The sequence below is a fragment of the Marmota flaviventris genome, chromosome 17 (genome assembly GCF_047511675.1).
Source record: "Marmota flaviventris isolate mMarFla1 chromosome 17, mMarFla1.hap1, whole genome shotgun sequence".
Taxonomy (NCBI): Eukaryota; Metazoa; Chordata; class Mammalia; order Rodentia; family Sciuridae; genus Marmota; species Marmota flaviventris.
The window spans coordinates 56,797,363-56,815,238 of NC_092514.1; the positions used below are offsets into that span (position 1 = coordinate 56,797,363).

Sequence of the window (17,876 nt, forward strand, 5' to 3'; positions counted from 1 at the left end):
GGGCAGCAGAGCAATTGCTATTTTTTTGGTGGTGCTGGGTCTTGAACACAGGGCTTCATGCATGCCATGAAAATACTCTACCACTGATCCATATCCCCTGCCTAAAAATCACTCTTTGAAGTCCTTTCTAGTTCCAAGATCTAGTAATTCCTTAAATTAACAGCTTGAGTTCAGAAATAATATAAGAGAATTAGAACAAATGAATTAAAACCTTAGTGAAGGAAATATTAAAACCTCTTGGATCTGGTGCATGGTAATGCACGCCTGTAATCCCAGTGACTTGGGAAGTTGAGGAAGGAGGATCACAAGTTCGAAGTCAGCCTTGACAACCTAATGGTGCCCTAAGCAACTTAAGAGACCCTGTCTCAAAATAATAAATAAAAAGGGCTAGGGATTTATTTTAAAAATAAAAAATAAAAAGTGGCTCAGAGGTAAAGCTGCCCCAGGTTCAATCACAATCTCAGAAACAACAAACAAAAAACTCTAGGTGTATGGTGAACTTGCTTCTCTGGATCATGTGGAGGAAGCTCCTTACCTGCAAGGACATCTCGATCAACATCAGTAGCTTCTTGATTCCTATCCAGACTTTCTTCCCTTTGACTTGTTGTGCAATTGTGGTGCGTTCCTTATCCTTAAAATTGCCCAAAAGCTACAAAACAATAAACAACAATGAAGTCCCTCTAACATCAACAACATTAATTAATTCTCACATTCATCCTGAAAAGAACAGTGGTAGGAAACATCTGACTGAGTTAAGCTGATAGGATTCCCTCCTATTTTAAATCCAGTCTGACCTTCCTGAACCCATTAGGTACAAGCACAAAAGCAAAAGCTGGTATCTTAAACCCTGTTTGTCTTTGGATCTCCATTGTTACTCAGAGATATGTTTGCTGGGAAAAAATAGCTCCAATCCATAATAAATACAAGTTAAAATTTTTAGCATTCCTTTCTGGGAATAATCTGTATGTTGTCAAAGCAGACTAGATTTAATTCTCTTGCCCAGCCCTGCCACAAAAACTGCTCAAACAGACAACCTGGAAACATTTGTCGTAAGGATGATTTTGTTGGGAGCACTCACGCACCATGGATGGGGAAGGCTGTGAGAGCTTATGGCCTCCACCACTGCTCAGCAACTTGCTAAATCACCTTTTCCAACAGATCTTGTCAAGTCATCTGTGCACATTAATATTAACCAAAGGTTTACTGCAGCATGTATTTTTTTTAAAAAACTAAAGACTTTATCATCCTCAAAAAATTTCAGAAGATTTCCATATTATAAACTCATGAGGAAACTTCTTTTTATTTCTGTAGCTTTTTTGAAGTTTTGAAGGCTTTAATTACTGTTCCAATCTACTAAATGCAAGGAAATGTGCTGATGGCCACTCTAAATAACCAGGTTTTATCTGCAATGATTACCTTACTCCCCACCTTACAGCTTCACCCATCCAAGTCCCTGGTCATGGACTCTGTATGCATTCTATGCCTGTGGGGCGCAGACTAACTCATTCCTGCAGTGAGTGCTCTGCCTACCCTGAGGAATGGGGAATTAATGCCCTGATACTTGTGTTCCTCTTCTTCCTCTAATTTCTGAGAACAACTGAAGGTATTATCTCAGGGTTCCATGTTCTAGGTTAAGTTAGAAACTAGACACCAGGTATTCTAGCTGTGCACCCCTCAGCATGATCTCCAGCCTCAACTCCTTTCTTATAAACAGAGTGCAACCCATTGACTCATTTTCACCTCCAAAGCTTCCAGCAGCTGCTCTCCAGTAGCAATGTTGGGCACGTGGATGGTGGTGCTGAAGGCATTAAGCATTTCCATTTCCTGAAGGACATCTTTGCGGCTAGTGGTCCCAATGATAAGAAGCTTTCGGCCCTGAACACAGGAAGAAAATGTGTTGGAATGCACAGGTTAAGACTATTTAGGAAACTAGAGTACTAAAGACTGAACAAAATGTGCAAAATCTATTTATTTAGTTGTGCAAGTGTGAGTGCTTTGGCCGGAAAAGAAAAGATCAGGAGTTCCCTCATGAAAATCTGAAAAAAAGATGTCTACAACATGATTCAAAAACAGCATCTAAACATCTTGTCATTCACAACAGTAAAACAATGGATCGTTAAATCAGAGAGACATGCAAACTGAACAGAAAGACACTGAAGTGGGTGTCTGAAATGCCTTCCTCAGAGACAAGATGGCACTATATGGTGGGAACTGGGGGAGAAAATGAATGAATAGAAAGTCGGTATCTGCAGTTTAACAAGGCTCTATTAGGTTTTCTAGAAGAAGCAGGATATGACAGTTTACATGTGAGCAACACTTAACTGTGAAACGCAGAGACTAAGAGTTCTACATAACTGTCTCATTTAACATTTTTAAATCTCATTTTTATTTTACCAAGATTATGTGAAAAAAGTTTAAAAACCATGCCAGGCTTGTGCCACATTTCTGACTCCCCTTTCCAAGTCAATCATTTCCAGCTCCCCTAGCCTTTTTCTTGCATTTGCTCTCTTCTCTTTTGATAGCAAGGTCACAGTACTATTTTTAGATTTTTGTGAAATACCATTTCTTGATGTCTTACTATGGGAGACGGGGCTTTTCCGGTTACTTGTGCACACTCCTCCCACTGCTTAAAAATATTGGGTAATTTGAAATTTGGGGTTTTTTTTCCCCTCCTGGTGTCCATTGTCTTCATGGTTCAATCTGAAATGCTCACTCTGTACATGTGCTGTACATATGTAGTTCTAGAACTTTCCTCCTTCCTCTGTGAGATCTCTTGTGTCCTAGACTTCCTTCTCTTCATTTATTTCCCTTTTTCTGAGGTGCAGATACCCAGAAAATTCCAGAGGAAAGTTGCATAAAAGGTAAAAGTGTAGACATTGCATTTCTGGAAGTTCTTTATTCTGCCCTTTTCTTTTCTTTTTCTGTTTCTACTTGAAAATCATATACCTTGAAATGGGTCTTTCTTCACTCATTTTGCTGGCAACTAGATGAGCCCTTTCTCAAGTGGAAATTCTAATCATTCGGTTCGAGGAAATATCTTGGATGGTTTATTTTCTCTGTGACTCACCCTTCCCACTCTCCATTGGGAACTCCATGAGTTGGATACTGACCCTCTAAGAAAATCTTCTAATTTTTTTTCTTTTTGTTTGTTTTTTACCTCTGGTTTTCATTTCTCTAATATTTTGGGGGTTAACATTATCTTCTAATCTTTAAAATTCTTTCTTGTTTCCTGAAAGCTTTCCTTTTTAACTATACCCTATTATATTTCCTTCTTCTCTTTATTATTATTATTGTTTTGCAGTGCTGGGGATCTAAGCCAGGCCATCCTGCATACCAGACATGCGCTCTACCGCTGAGACACACCCCCAGCTATTCATCCTATCCTATTTCCCAGGTACAGTATCTTATTTTAGGTCTCTATGAATATTGTAGTTTTTTTTTTTTTAAATCTTCTTCTGTTCCCTGCTTTGTCTGTTTCCTCTGAGTTCCTGCTCCCCTACGTGTTTCCTGGAGGCTTTCCTCAAGCATCTGGTGATATCAGGCAACTGTTCAGTTAGGCTAATAACTGGAAGCTCTGTGTTTGAGGGCCTCACTCCAGGAAGGTCAGGAAGACTTGGTTGATTATTGTGGTTCTCTCAATGATCAGTATGTATACATTTTTCCCAGAGAAGAGTATTCCAGTCTCCTTCCTGAGGGCCACCAAGCCTAGATACCAGCATGCTGGAAGTCGATGGGGCCAGAGGTTTGAGAACCTCGCCATTTAATATGGAGACTGCCACTTAATCCTATTTGCTGTATACTGTCTCTTCAGATCCATTCTCATTTAGTCTTCCTGTAATCACACAAATTAAGTACCAGGACAATTCCCGTTTCACTGATGAAGCTATTAGTCTTGAAGATATAAGTGATTTGTTCAAGGTCATATAATTAATAAATGAAGGAGCCATAAATAGATACCAGATCAAATTGTATGCTTCTGCTCTTTATGAAGAAAAACACATTTTAAAAGGTTTGCTTAGAAAATGGAAGATAAGTATTAAACTTATATGAATTATACTGTTCTTTCTTCTTCTTTTTCTTCTTCTTCTTCTTTGAGTGGGGACTTGAACCCAGGGCCCCCTTCATGTGCGGCAAATGTTCTGCCATGGAGCTGTACATCCTATTTATTTCATGAGTACAATATCTCATTTTAGATTTCTGTTATTATTTTTCTTAAAAAAATTATAATATATGTGGATTTATGGTACATACTCAGTCCATATATTAAACCTATTTGTGGATCTTAGAAACTCAGGACGTTAATATTAATGTGCTAGTAGGGAAAGACCTTAAGAAACCAAAGAGCAGATGCCAAATAACTTGTTTGGGTTTGTTAACATTACCTCATTAGCTGTCAATAAGGCATGCTACCCTTTCTCAATGTATTTGCTTATCTGTGCAAGGACAGAACAGGATACCACCACGAACAAACCTATAAGAAACCCAGTCAGGGTTCTCTGGTACAATCAGCCATTGGTATAATAGATGACTGCAAAGATTCTGAGATGGAAGTGGTCTGTGAAATATACAGATTAAAGGCTAAGCATTAACAATATTCAACCAGCAAAAAATCAAATGCTTAAAAACAAACATTTACCAAGTTCCTAGATGAGAATGGAATGACTATATAGAGGGAGATAGATACAAAAGGAAACCACAATGCAGTACAGAAAGGCACAGTGTCATGCGCAGTGATGTCAGGCAGAGGGAAGAAACGTGTGGCAGAGAAAGCGGCTTTCTCTGGAGGAGCTAGGACCTGGATTAAAATGATGAGTGGGCTGATTAGGAAGAGGAAGGGGAAGGACATTCCAAGCCCAAAGTAGCAGAAATATAGACACTGGGGTGATTACAAACATGTAAAGACATGTACATTTCTACTGTAGCAACATAAAAATGGTGGCTATTTTTTTACTCAAAAGTTTTTTTTATTTTTTGTTTTGTTTTGTTATCAGGAATTGAATTCAAGGGCATTTGATCACTGAGCCACATCCCCACTCCTTTTTTGTATTTTATTTAGAGACAGGGTCTCACTGAGTTGCTTAGTGCGTGGCTTTGAAATCGCAATCCTCTTGCCGTAGCCTTCTGAGCCACTGGGATTATAGGTGTGCACCACCCTATCGAGCAAAAGTTTTGTTTTGTTTTTTTTTTTTTTAAATACTAAACTGTAATGGCAAGCTTGGGAACACATCCCTGAAGGCTAACAGGTAATAAATGTACCATGTGCTGGTATATTCTTATTTCAAAAATAGTAATAATAATAATAATTATTATTATTTGAGGTAAAGGGGATTGAACCCAGGGCTTTGCACATGCTAGGCAAGTGCCCTACCCGAGTTACATTCCCAGCCCTTTTTATTTTATTTGGTATTGAAGACTGAACCCAGGATACTTACTACTAGCTACATCCCCAGTACTTTTTCTTTCTTTCTTTTCTTTTTTGTTTTTTTGAGACAGGGCCTCCCTAAATTGCTGAGGCTGGCCTCAAACTTGCAATTCTCCTGCCTCAGCCTCCAGATTGCAGGCATGTACCACTGTGCCTGGCTTATTATTATTTTTTGAGATGGGGTCTCTCTGTGTTGCTGGGCTGTTCTCAAACTTCAGGGCTCAAGTGATCTTCTCACCTCAGCCTTATTACAATTAAAAATAGATGATACTTCTCTTTTCCCTTAGGTTTTTAACACCCCACAGTTCTAATTCAAACTCCCTCATCTTGTTCTCTCTGGCAGAGGACAATGTATGGCCCTGAGGAAGAATCTTCTTGCTCATTACAAAAGCTGAAACTTTCTCTCACAGTAGTAACAGTGACTACACTCTTTATAGTGTTGAAAGATTGGGAAATGCACAGCAACTTATAATGGAGACGCTAATTTATGTTTTGCTTTTCTTCTTGTTTAACAAGACTGCAAACACTGCAAAGAGGTCACGACCCAGGCAAGTTCAGGCCTTGACTTACAAAGCATCATCTTTAAGAAAACACCGAAAAACATTACTGAATAATTAAGTTGTGCTGGGTCATTTTGTATATTAATTAGTGGTAACGCTCAGATGGAAGCTTTCTCATGAAGAAGCTGCTCTGAATGCACTCACGCTAACAAATGCCACTGGATAATGTGACGGGAAAAGCCAGCAGTAGCACGCAATGGGGGTGCAGCTCTAAACGGGGCTCGACCTAAGATGGGAGATTCATCTTGTTCATGTGTGGCTACTGGTCTTAAGTCCACAGTGCCCAAACATGCCCCTGATGGAAAGAAGAACAGCAGTGATAACCCATTTTGGGGGGAAAAAAAAAAAGTCTCACCCAACATACTCATTATTGAGATTAGCTAGTCCCGATGCTGTAAAGAAAGGACCTCAGTAAAATGACTATCTGCCAATCGGATTATGATAAACATTGTTCCAAGGTTAAATAAGTATTAGTTAACTAATTCTCAGTTCCATATGAATTAACTCAGGTGAAAACATTACCATGAAAAAGGCAGGGCTCAGTTAGGTGTTGATCCTTCAAAAAAAAAACCCACTTCTTTACAGGATGAAGAATGAGCAACATCTAAGCCTTTTGCCACACAAAGGACTAACCAGATAATCCACACCCTTTCAGAGGTCTTGCCCATTGATTGGCCCCAATAAACTGATTTGTAACAAAAGTTCATGTGGAAGAAAGCTCCCCCCTCCAAATAAAAATACCACCAATATAATACCGCAGTGAAATGGAAGGGCTGATTTCAACCTATGAACAAAAGTAAAGTCAGTTATGCAGAAAAGAAAGGCCATTCTTTCCATATCATTCAATGCTGAGCAAATGTAATACACCCTTGGTAAGAAGAATTAGCTGAACAATTGGAAACCCTGAAGTGGATTAAGAAGCGAGTTTAAAAGTGCAACTCAAAACTGCTGTATGCCGTGGGCCTTAAACTTTGTGTTCTGATTATTAGAATCTGATGCTTTTGAAAACGAGAGTGAAAAATGACAGACTGCTAAGAATTTGTAAATGAGAGTGAAAAATGACAGAATGCTAAGAATTTGTAAATGAGAGTGAAAAATGACAGAATGCTAAGAATTTGTAAACTTAGTAAAAGATAGAATTGACATTAGTTGATCGAACCATTAGCAAAAGTTTCCTCTTTTTTAGGTACTTATGGAATTAAAAGATTTGGTGGGTACCTTCAAAGTGTTTATCATTTAGCTGGGAAAATGTGTAAGTATTCAGTAGCCACTACCAAGGAACATATCAGCAAAATGCAAAACCATAATGGCTGCGGGGACACAGCCACTGGGAGTTTCTTGGAGTAGGGTTATCTAGGAAGAGTCCTGTAGTGGTGCAGAGCCGCTGGCAAGGGGAGGAGCTGGCAAGGCCCTCTAGGAGAAGGCCAAGTCCCTAAAGCTACTAAATCCCAGGTGGGTGGTGCAAACAGCTGAGCTAGAGCACCAGGGGCGGAAAGCCAAGTCTTTTTGGAAAAATAAGAAGGGGGCAGCCAACAAAAGGAAGACCCAGAACACTTAACTAAGGAAGGAGATTTAATATAAAAACCAACAGGAAATCAAAGAAAGTCCTTGAGGAGGAAGAACTGTGATGGAGAGAGAAGCCTGGCAGCTGCCTGCAGGAGGGCCCCCTTTCTCCTGGCCTGGGAGGAAGCTACTGCCTGATGCCGCACCAGTTCTGAGTGAGCATCCCCAGGAAGGATGCTGCACCTTTAAAGCAACATCTTACACAAATGAAGTCCTTTTAATGCAAGCCTAGGGAGGAGAGAAAGCAATGGGGGAAAGACAAGTCCCCTGATAAACAGGGGGCTTGGTGCAGTGGAAGAAGTGCAGGCCCCATCATTCACAGTGTGTGATTGGGGTTAAGTTAACTTCTTATCCTCTGTTCTCTCCTCAGCCCCAAAAATGGAGTTTAACAACTCCTACTCGTGAGCTACAGCACGAGGTGAAGGATGTTGGGGAGGGGGCTCTTTGCCATAACTGTCAGAATAGGCAAGAATGAAAAGAAAGTTGACAGGGATGGTCTTGAAAGAATCCTGAAAAATCACCTTCTGTCTAGGGTATTAAGATCCAAAATGTGAGGTCAGGTGAGTGAGCAACAGGAGCCCTGAGAATTCTCTTCCTGAGAATGGAGCAAGTGATATGCAAAGCACTTCTGCCAGAGGGCAAAGGTTTGCCCTGTGCTGGAAGACAGACCTCCAACCTTCAGCCCATTAAGGGCGATGGTGAGACTCAGGAGAGACCTGCAGCCTCCGGTTAAATGCTGGGTAGGAAGGAGTCATGGCAGTGGGGGTCTGGGGGGCCTACCTAAGAGGCAGCAACTTCTTGGGAGAAATGAGTTCAGAGCAACAGCCAGGAGGAAGATCTTCTGGCAAAAGGTACTTCCACCCCACCATTTATTCTGGCTTTAGCCTTGCAATGGGAATTTCTTATATGCATTTTTTTTAGTTTGTATCATTCACTATGGAGACTTTTAGAAATACTCTGGCTGACCATAGTGCTTCACTGCATTTATTTACATGCCTGAATCTAGTTTCTAGTCTGTCTCCTTCCTGAGGGTGGGAGTCTCACCTCATTCCGTGGTGTCCTTGCTGTACTCAGCTCAGTGCGCTTGATGCAGAAGGTACGGCATGGTTCGTGTGCCTGGAATGCTCTTCGCATCCGTGTCCACATGGGCACTTCCCCCAGTCAAGGACCTGCTTAAGGTCAGCTTTTCTGAAGACCTACTCAACATTGTCCCCATTCAAAGCTGCAGCCCCTACCCTTCCTCTCCCTTTGTCCTGTTCTTTCCCCCAAGTTAAGAATCACCTTTTTGTATATTATGTACTTGACTCACTCCCTGTATTATTGTAATTTCCTGCAGGTCTTCCTTCAGGAGGCCGGGGCTTAGGTATGGTTTTACTGATATGTTCAGGGCGTGCACTGGGCCTTGTACAAAGTGCAAAGTTAATAAGTATGTGTTGAGTGAGTGATGATCCCAGTGTAGGTTTCGAGGTAGGAGATCACTCCTTCATTGTTACATTCTTTCTTCTGGCCCTAGAAAAATGTATATTATACCAAGTGTTCAAAAGGAAAACACTTACCATTTCAGAGAGCCTATATCTCTGAACTCCAAGCATCGAATGTTATGATAGCAATAAGTTTTAAAGAAACTACTCTAGAATGAATGGCATGTGTGCTTCATTTACCATATAAATTGATGCCGAAGGCTGTTATATCCCTTTCTTTTGACTAGCTATTGATTGCATAATACAGTCTTCTCTAACAGAGGGAAGGGAAGATTCATGGGAAACTATTAATTTAAGCTAATGAAATAAGTATTATTAAGTGTCTTCTACAATTCTCGTTTTCCCTAAACCAAGGGAAAAGATTGACTAATGTTAAGAACAACACAGAGGGGAGTGAGGTATAGCTCAGTGGTAGAGCACTAGCCTAGTGTGCATGAGGCCTTGGGTTGTTATTCCCAGCATCACAAAAAACCAGCCATGGGAACTATGAGGGAGAAATGAGGCTTCTCTGCATGTCTTGCCTGCATTTTTCATTTCTTGCTCAAATGTCTGTAGCTGCTGCTGCTGTTTCTTCTTTTTATGGAGTTAAATGTTTCAGTTGAATACCAAAGGAAGGATGTTTCAAATAAATCATGCTACAACTAGGCAGACAACTACACTTAAACTCTCCATTAGATTTTACCCTGAAGCAAATTCTTAGTCTAACTCTTTGCAACCATCCTCCTGGTGCTGCAAGGAGAGCAGAGGAGAAAAAGAAGGGGAATTTGTGGTGCAGATGGGATATGAAATGAGAAACTTAACCTCAAATAATCTTAAACAATTACTATAGGCAGAGTGGATTACTCTGTGATATTAAAGAACATTGAGTACCAATTTATGAAAAAGACTGAACCATCAGACTTTACACTTGGGACAGTTCTTAATGATTGCCTTATTTTTCCCTTTGTCCCTTTCCTCTCTCCCTCATCCTCTCATTTTGTAGTTGAGGAACCAGGGGTGAGAAGTGAAGGGATCTGAGGCTCTTACATCAGGTGAGGAGATGAAACTAGAGTTCAGGCCTTGCTAGTATTTTCACTGTTTCTGTGTCCATTGTTTTCATCTGCATAGCATAAGTTAGTTAATTTTTGCACTGCTGGGAATCAAATCTAGGGCCTCAGGCAAGCTAGGCAAGTGCTCTATCATGTGTAATTTTAGACTCATATAAGCAATGGCTGGTCTGTCTGCCCCTCTCTCTCTCTCTTTTTTTTTTTTTTTTCTGGTTCCAGAGATTGAACCTAGGTGCACTTAACCACTGAGCCTCATCCCCAACCCTTTTTTTATATTTTATTTTGAGTAGGTCTTGCTGAGTTGCTTAGGGCCTTTCTAAATTGCTGAGGCTGGCTTTGAACTTGCCATCCACCTGTCTCAGCCTCTCGAGCCACTGGGATTAAGGGCGTGTGCCACTGTGCCTGGCCTGATCTCTTAATTATGAGTTTGGGAGATGTATCACTGAAAATGATGACTTTTGAGCTCTAAGGAGAAAAGGCTAAATAGGTTAAAAAATTAAAATTGTATGACCACACCATAGTCTTCTTAATGCGGAAAGGACCAGTTTTGTTAAGTGCTTTTTCTCACTAGAAACTTAATTAAGATGACCACAGATTAGTCAGCCAGCCCAAACTCTCTAATCCACAGACTGTTCCTACCTATCTCAGCTTTTAGCTTGGTATTCCCTGAATTAGCCCTGATGCTCTAATCAGGTCACTATTCTTTCTAATTTATTATTTCTATCTCTGTGATTTTTATCCACAGCATTTCTCTTTATTACAAAATCTTCCAAGAGTTTTCTACCAATGTGCAATTATTTCATCAAAACGTGCCTTCTTTCCACACTCTGTCCTCATTTAACCCTATACAACCCACCGTACTCCTTTGGTCCCAACCTTTCAGAACATGGATTCAATGTGCCAGTGATAATACTGTTATCAGGGGATCAGCTTACTAAACAGTTTCAACTATCCAGAACACAGACAAAAAAAAACAAGAAAAAGTAAAGCCCTCTTAAGGCTGAAAGATCTAATGTGAGGTTCAGGTAGCTTTACTCAGTGACTTGTCCATTAGGCACAGTGTCTAGGCCCATAAGACTTCACAGGGCCCACAAAACACTTTAATTTCTCTTAAAATCAGAAGCGCAGAAAAAATCCAAAATCTTTAGGTTGAAGATGTTTTACTATAGTAATACATTAATATTCATATCAATAGAAAATGTCATTTAAAATATTTTTCATGGGGGCTGGGGATGTGGCTCAAGCGGTAACGCGCTTGCCTGGCATGCGGCACTGGGTTCGATCCTCAGCACCACATAAAATAAAAATAAAGATGTTGGGTCCACAGAAAACTGAAAAATAAATATTAAAAAATTCTGTCTCTGGGGCTGGGAATGTGGCTCAAGCGGTAGCGCGCTCGCCTGGCATGCGTGCGGCCCGGGTTCGATCCTCAGCACCACATACAAACAAAGATGTTGTGTCCGCCGAAAACTAAAAAATAAGTATTAAAATTCTCTCTCAAAAAAAAATATATATATATAAAAAAAAATTCTGTCTCTCTCTCTCTCTTAAAAAAAATAAATATCCTTTTCTTTGGAAAAAAAATATTTTTCATGGACAAAGGGGCCCACGAAAATCACAATGTAGCCTGTTCATACAGCAGCCCTTGGTTCTCATCACTGTAGAAATGGCACATGTGTTCTGGTGGCTGCCCTTCTTAGTTCATGCACATGGAAGCAGCAAATTAGAAGAGGGAATTGTCATGGGCAGGCAGACTGACACACTCACATGGATTCTGTAGTAAGAGCTGATAGCAAGATCATTAAAAAAGAAAAACGGGGGCTTGTGACTCAGTGGTAGAGCACTTGCCTAGCACATGTGAGGCACTGGGTTCAATCCTCAGCACCACATAAAAATAAATAAATAAATAACATACAAAAAAACTGAAACACAGTGTCTCCCTAACAACTGCCATGGCACAGTCTATCCATTCCAAGTCCTTACTGGGTGCCACTGACTAAAGGGACCCAAGGTTGGTAATGATGATCTTCATTCATTAACAAACTGTTTATTATACTTTGTTTTTGGCACCAAAAATGTATGCAGCAATTCTTTCCTTTTTAAAAGGACTAAATTTTAACAACATTTGATATTTAAGGTTATACTTTAGTTATTAGGAAAAAAAATGAAGCCTCTAATATCTTATAAATTCCTGTTTTTCCCTCAAATAAAACTGAGCATGTCATATGAAGACTAAGGTAGTAACTGTACATAAAAAGCATCCTCCAGCTCCCAAGTATCACTCTGAATGAAAAGAACAGAAATGTGCTAATCTGAGTACTGCCACATGTCCAGTATCCAGGGCTGCAGAGCCAGTATCTCAGCAGGGCACAGCTGCCCTGACAACATTTCCCTTTTATTAGGCTTTCAAGATCTGGATCAAGAACTACTTTTTGTGAAACATTCTCAGGTAATGTTCCACTGGAACTGTTTAACGTATGAAGCCTAACTACATCCATCATATTTTTACATCTTTTCTCCACGCTGGTGGTCACAGGGACACCAGTTACCCTCTGCATGAATCAGAAAACAAAACTCAACAAACCCCTAGGTGGATAAATTAGAGAACAGAAATCTAGGTGAATTCAGCCACCCTTGCCTCTGGTCCCCCAAATCTCAGCACCTTTGTAGGAGCAAAAAGGTACTTCCTTACCTCTTTCTCGGGACTAGGGTTGCCAGATAAATCCCTATGTATTAATATCTTTCAAATATTGCATGGGATATGCTGACACTAAAAAAATTTTGACATTTTTCTGAAATTCAAATTCTACTGGGCATTCTCTATTCTCATCCTGTAAATCTTGGTAACCCTGCTGGTGGCAGATCCAGTCCTGCACCAGGATGAACTGTTGGTATGAGCGAGATGTGGGCTGGATGTTGATCTCTACCTGCCACTTGACCTGTGTACATCTCGTGTACAAACTGCACCAAGTGAACAGGTGGCCTGGATTGCGAGCCCTGGTCCATCTTTTCATCTTTGTATTTCTATAGTGTAGAGTAAAGGCTTACTAAACATATGTTCTAAAAAGGCAGATGTTCCTTAAAGTAATAATTTAAAAGAAATATTCTGGATAAAAAAACTCCCCATTCTCCCTTCCCGGAAACTTATAATTGTCACCATTTATCCGGGTCAACATTTGTCACACTGGCACTCAACCACAATAGGTTGAGACCGGAAACATGGTACCCAGCTGAATTCCAGGTGGGTTTCCAAGGGCAGGTGTGATAGTCATGAGGCACTCTTGCCACCTTTACTTTCCGGATCACAGAGTGTCTTACAGGCATTACATTAAATTAGTTTTAGAAGAAAAACCAACTGTTAGAAATATATGTTACACATGGACGAAGTTTAGATACAAAGTGGACTCTAACTCCAGGGGGCAAACTAAAATTTAGTAGCAAAGCAATGGGATTAAAGAATTTTGACATGGGCTGGGGATGTGGCTCAAGCGGTAGCGCGCTCGCCTGGCATGCGTGCGGCCCGGGTTCGATCCTCAGCACCACATACCAACAAAGATGTTGTGTCTGCCAATAACTAAAAAATAAATATAAAAAAAAAAAAAAAGAATTTTGACAGTTGTGCTGTTGAGTTAAAAATAAACATAACTGGATACATATTAAGTTTTCATATTATTAAGGTAACATATGCTTATAGTAGAAAATTTGTAAAACATGGAAACAACAAAGCAGAAAAAAAATCACCTATAATGCTACCATCTAAAATAGAGCAGTTGTCTTCAAGATGAAGAAACAGAACTTCCTTTTACTTTCAATACCATTCTTTATAGCATTTATTTTTTGTATAAGTTTAAAAATGAACATCACATGTACACAATGTATGTGCAAAAATATTGTGATTGGCTCTTTTTTTTTAACTTGTTGGGGGTATGTATTCAGGAAGTTTGGAGGCCAGTTGATAAAAAGGCAGTTACAGGGCTGGGGTTGTAGCTTAGTGGTAGAGCGCTTGCCTTGCACATGTGAGGCCTGGGTTCGATCCTCAGCACACATTAAATAAATAAATAAACAAACAAATAAATAAATAAAGCTATTGGGTTCATCTACAATTAAAAAAAATTTAAAAATAAAAAGGCAATTACAATAAACCATCCTGGCATATATCCTCTAGTCCTTTAACTGAAATCACACTGTCAGAATAACTGGAAACTGAAGTGATAGGCGATTGGATAGTATACGTGCAGTTTCTGACACAGGTTCAGTTTATACAGACACAGGACTGTGAGCTGGGTGGCCACAGAGCTTCCCATAGCACCCCTGTCACTTAGCACTGCTCCTTCTCTTGCCTTTCCGCCATTACTGTTCTCATTCCAGGGTCTGGCTCCCTGCTCCAGGGCTGGCTAAGGGAGGGTCTGCAGGAGCTGGGGCAAAGGAAGTGGCTGTGCTCTTCCCTGTGACTTCTGGGGGCTGGCTTCATCAGCAGCACATCTCTTTTGATGGGCTGCTTACTTTGTTGCCTTTTTTTTGTACAAGGAGTCAGTTTTCTAAAATTAATAATAAACTAATCACTGAGTTGTGCTTTGCAGTATATGTAAAGAACCACAAAGAACATTTACTTAATTCTCACAACTAAAATAAACAATTTGGAAGATTGTTCCTACTTTACAAATGAGAAAATTGAGACTCAGAAGTTCAATGATTGGATTCAAATTCAAGTCTTCTGATTTTAACTCTCTCCTCTTATTTACATGCCAATGACAGTTCTATGTGCATGCAGTAGAGATCTACCATCTTCAAAACAGACGTTAACTAATATCATCTACATTGCTTAAATAGGTTAAAAATAGGTGGGGGTGAACTAGGAAGATTTTTTTTTCTGCTTTATTGTTTCCAGTGTTTTACACTTGTTAGAGGGCACTCTTTCTACTCCTTAGTGTAAGAAGTAGGGCTGCCACAGTGATGTGGTTACAGACCAAGTTGTGACTTTAAAACATTAAGTTCTAGTTCCACCTACATGCCAATACACACAGAAATAGTGAAGGATTGTTCTGGGCCTTTTATAAGTTTTCTCTCTTACCCCACTGCTATTATGCACATATTACATAGCATAAATCCTAGGGAATCTCCAAAGATCTGTGTTCTTACTTCAGGTATAGGAAGATGGAAAAGAAACTATAAAGTGACCATTTAGTTGCACTTGGAGTCAGGAGAAAAGAGCTGTGGTTATACTCTATAAGTCGTTGCAAGGGAAAGGAAGGAGGTGGGCCAGTCTCAAGGCTGAGGACAAGTGTGACTAGGGAGCATCCTCAGGGATCTCACAATGACCATCTGTCTATGCTATTGAGCTCTGAAATTCCTGGGTCTCCCCTTTATTCTTCCCTGTATAACAGAAATCCCCAATCCCGGTATCAGAGTATTTGTCTTAGGAAGCTTGTAAGTCTCACTGAATGTAAGATGAGGAGGCAGGGAGTCCCATGTTTCTTTCCCTGGTATTACACATAAAGGAAGTGGTATCTGGGCACTGGAAATTGAAAGTCTGAGTTCACTTTCTATGGAAACTTGCTTTGAATAGCAGTTATATTCTTCAGTCATCATATTTTACAAACTGAAAAGGTCCTATAGACCATCTACAGGCATCTCTTTTCTTTAATACCTTATACATGTGAAGTCCACAAGTTTACAAAGGCCTTCACTATATCATAGTTGACTCTCAATGGTAGGTAAGGCAAAGAAATTATTGACACTTTGTAGATGAAGAAACAGATGCAAATAAATTAAGGGACTAGTTCAAGGCAATAAAGCCAGGAGATAGGTGAGCTAAGACTTAAACTCAGGTTTCTTGACCCCCAATATAAAGAGTGGGATCTGCCACTTCATGACACCATAGAGTACTAGGAGAGTGTAACCAAAGCTTTCTAAAGCTGATATCATATCATGGTAATTACCTAGGGCAACAGAGGCAGAATATGACATTCTGGCTGTGAGAAAATATTTTGTCTTGACACTATCAACACTTCTCTGAGATTCAGATATTTTGAATTATCTGAAAATAGCATTTATATGCCATGTATATGTATCTTATAACTTATTTTGATATGCATTAGTGCCTATTGTAAATGTGCTCTTTCAAAACCAAAACAAGCCAAACCAAATTCTTTTTTTGAAATATTTGCTGATTTTACTTAGCAGATGTGCAGATGTTTGTAGCAATGTTTTATAAAAGGATTCTTTTTTTTTTTTTTTTTTTTGATGTATTAAAATTGGTCTAGGGCTCGGGATGTGGCTCAAGTGGTAGCACGCTGGCCTGGCATGCATGAGGCACTGGGTTCGATCCTCAGCCCCACATAAAAATAATAAAAAAATAAGGATATTGTGTCCACCTAAAAAAAAAAAAAAAAACAACTAAAAAATAAACGTTTAAAAAAATTGGTCTACATAAGTGTATTATAAAAATATGCATATATCCATATATATAGAACTTTCCAAGAAAATATGCTATACTAACCAAAGTAAACCTAAAGAAATTTTATAAAATATAGTAGCCATCTAACTTCATTGACTTAATAAGTGGGAAAACTGGGCCACTGTCAATCATCACATATTTTTTTTTAAATAAAAAATGAAGTTCAATGCAGAAGTCACCACATCAGTGATTACAATTAATGTGTCTGGCAAAATGACTAACCCTCTTTCCTAAAGTGGTTATATATCTTATTGAGTCATATTGTAGTCATTAGCCAGAGTTAATTTTAAACAGATAGATGCAGAGATACTCATGTTTAGGCCTGCACAATTTGGAGTCTCTTCATTATCTGCTTATTTCACTAAAGCAACCCAAAGCCTGAAGAGTTGCTTAATATTACCAAGTCTTCCTAATAACATATATGAAGTAAGACTGTACAAAGATGTCACAGATGTACAAAGATGTATCACACAGAAAGCAGCCTGTCTATACAGTGGTGATGTTGAAATAAAACTCATGGAGAAACAAATATGTCTGCCTAGTTGAGCCCCCCCCCCCCCCCCCAGTACTCTACAGTTTCCTACTGGCTCACACATTATACCTTCCCCAGCTCTAAACCTGTTTCTTTCTTACTTATTAGGCAATATTATTAGTAGGTGCCAGAGCAGTGAGGAAGTTTTTTTCAACAACTTTATAATTAAAACAACAAACAACTGTAAGTTCTGAGCTCTTCTTCAGTAATACTGCCAGGGATTTCAAGTAATATTCTTCTTTTATAGAAGTGTAAGTGTGTAAGTTTCCAGAGTATTCCACTGGTATGCTGCCAATGAGGGATATGTGGATTAAAATAGCCACTCCTACCAGCTGAGGGGAAAGCAGGAGGTCCTGGGGTGGCTGGGCCAGTTTTGGGTGTTCTTGTCCACTTACCCAAGTATATCATCAGATGTTATCTTTTTCTATGTATAAAGAAGTTGGAAAAATAATACAAGGGGGACAAACGAATGTCAGTAGAGGGGGCAGAGAGAGAAGAGGGGAGGGGAGGGGGGATAGTAGAGGATAGGAAAGGCAGCAGAATACAACAGACACTAGTATGGCAATATGTAAATCAATGGATGTGTAACTGATGTGATTCTGCAATCTGTATATGGGGTAAAAATGGGAGCTCATAACCCACTTGAATCAAATTGTGAAATATGATATATCAGGAACTATGTAATGTTTTGAACAGCCAACAATAAAAAATTAAAAAAAAAAAAAAAAGAAGTTGGAAAGCACTGAAAAAGGGTTGGTTCTCCATAAATTACCAGATTATTCTGTTATATTCAGATGAGGTCTTCCAATTTGATT

General features: G+C 39.5%; 1 protein-coding gene across 2 annotated transcripts in view; it reads right to left on the bottom strand.

Moving 5' to 3' along the window:
• The window catches only part of Nsf (N-ethylmaleimide sensitive factor, vesicle fusing ATPase), a 149,879-nt gene that overhangs the window by 4,685 nt on the left and 127,318 nt on the right, over positions 1-17,876 (bottom strand). For both annotated transcript variants that reach the window (XM_071602924.1, XM_027921771.2), the window contains exons 18-19: positions 1,741-1,875; positions 536-649 (exon numbers count right to left, since the gene is read on the bottom strand). In XM_071602924.1, coding sequence (XP_071459025.1) covers positions 536-649; positions 1,741-1,875 — 249 coding nt within the window. The remainder of the gene's footprint in view (positions 1-535; positions 650-1,740; positions 1,876-17,876) is intronic.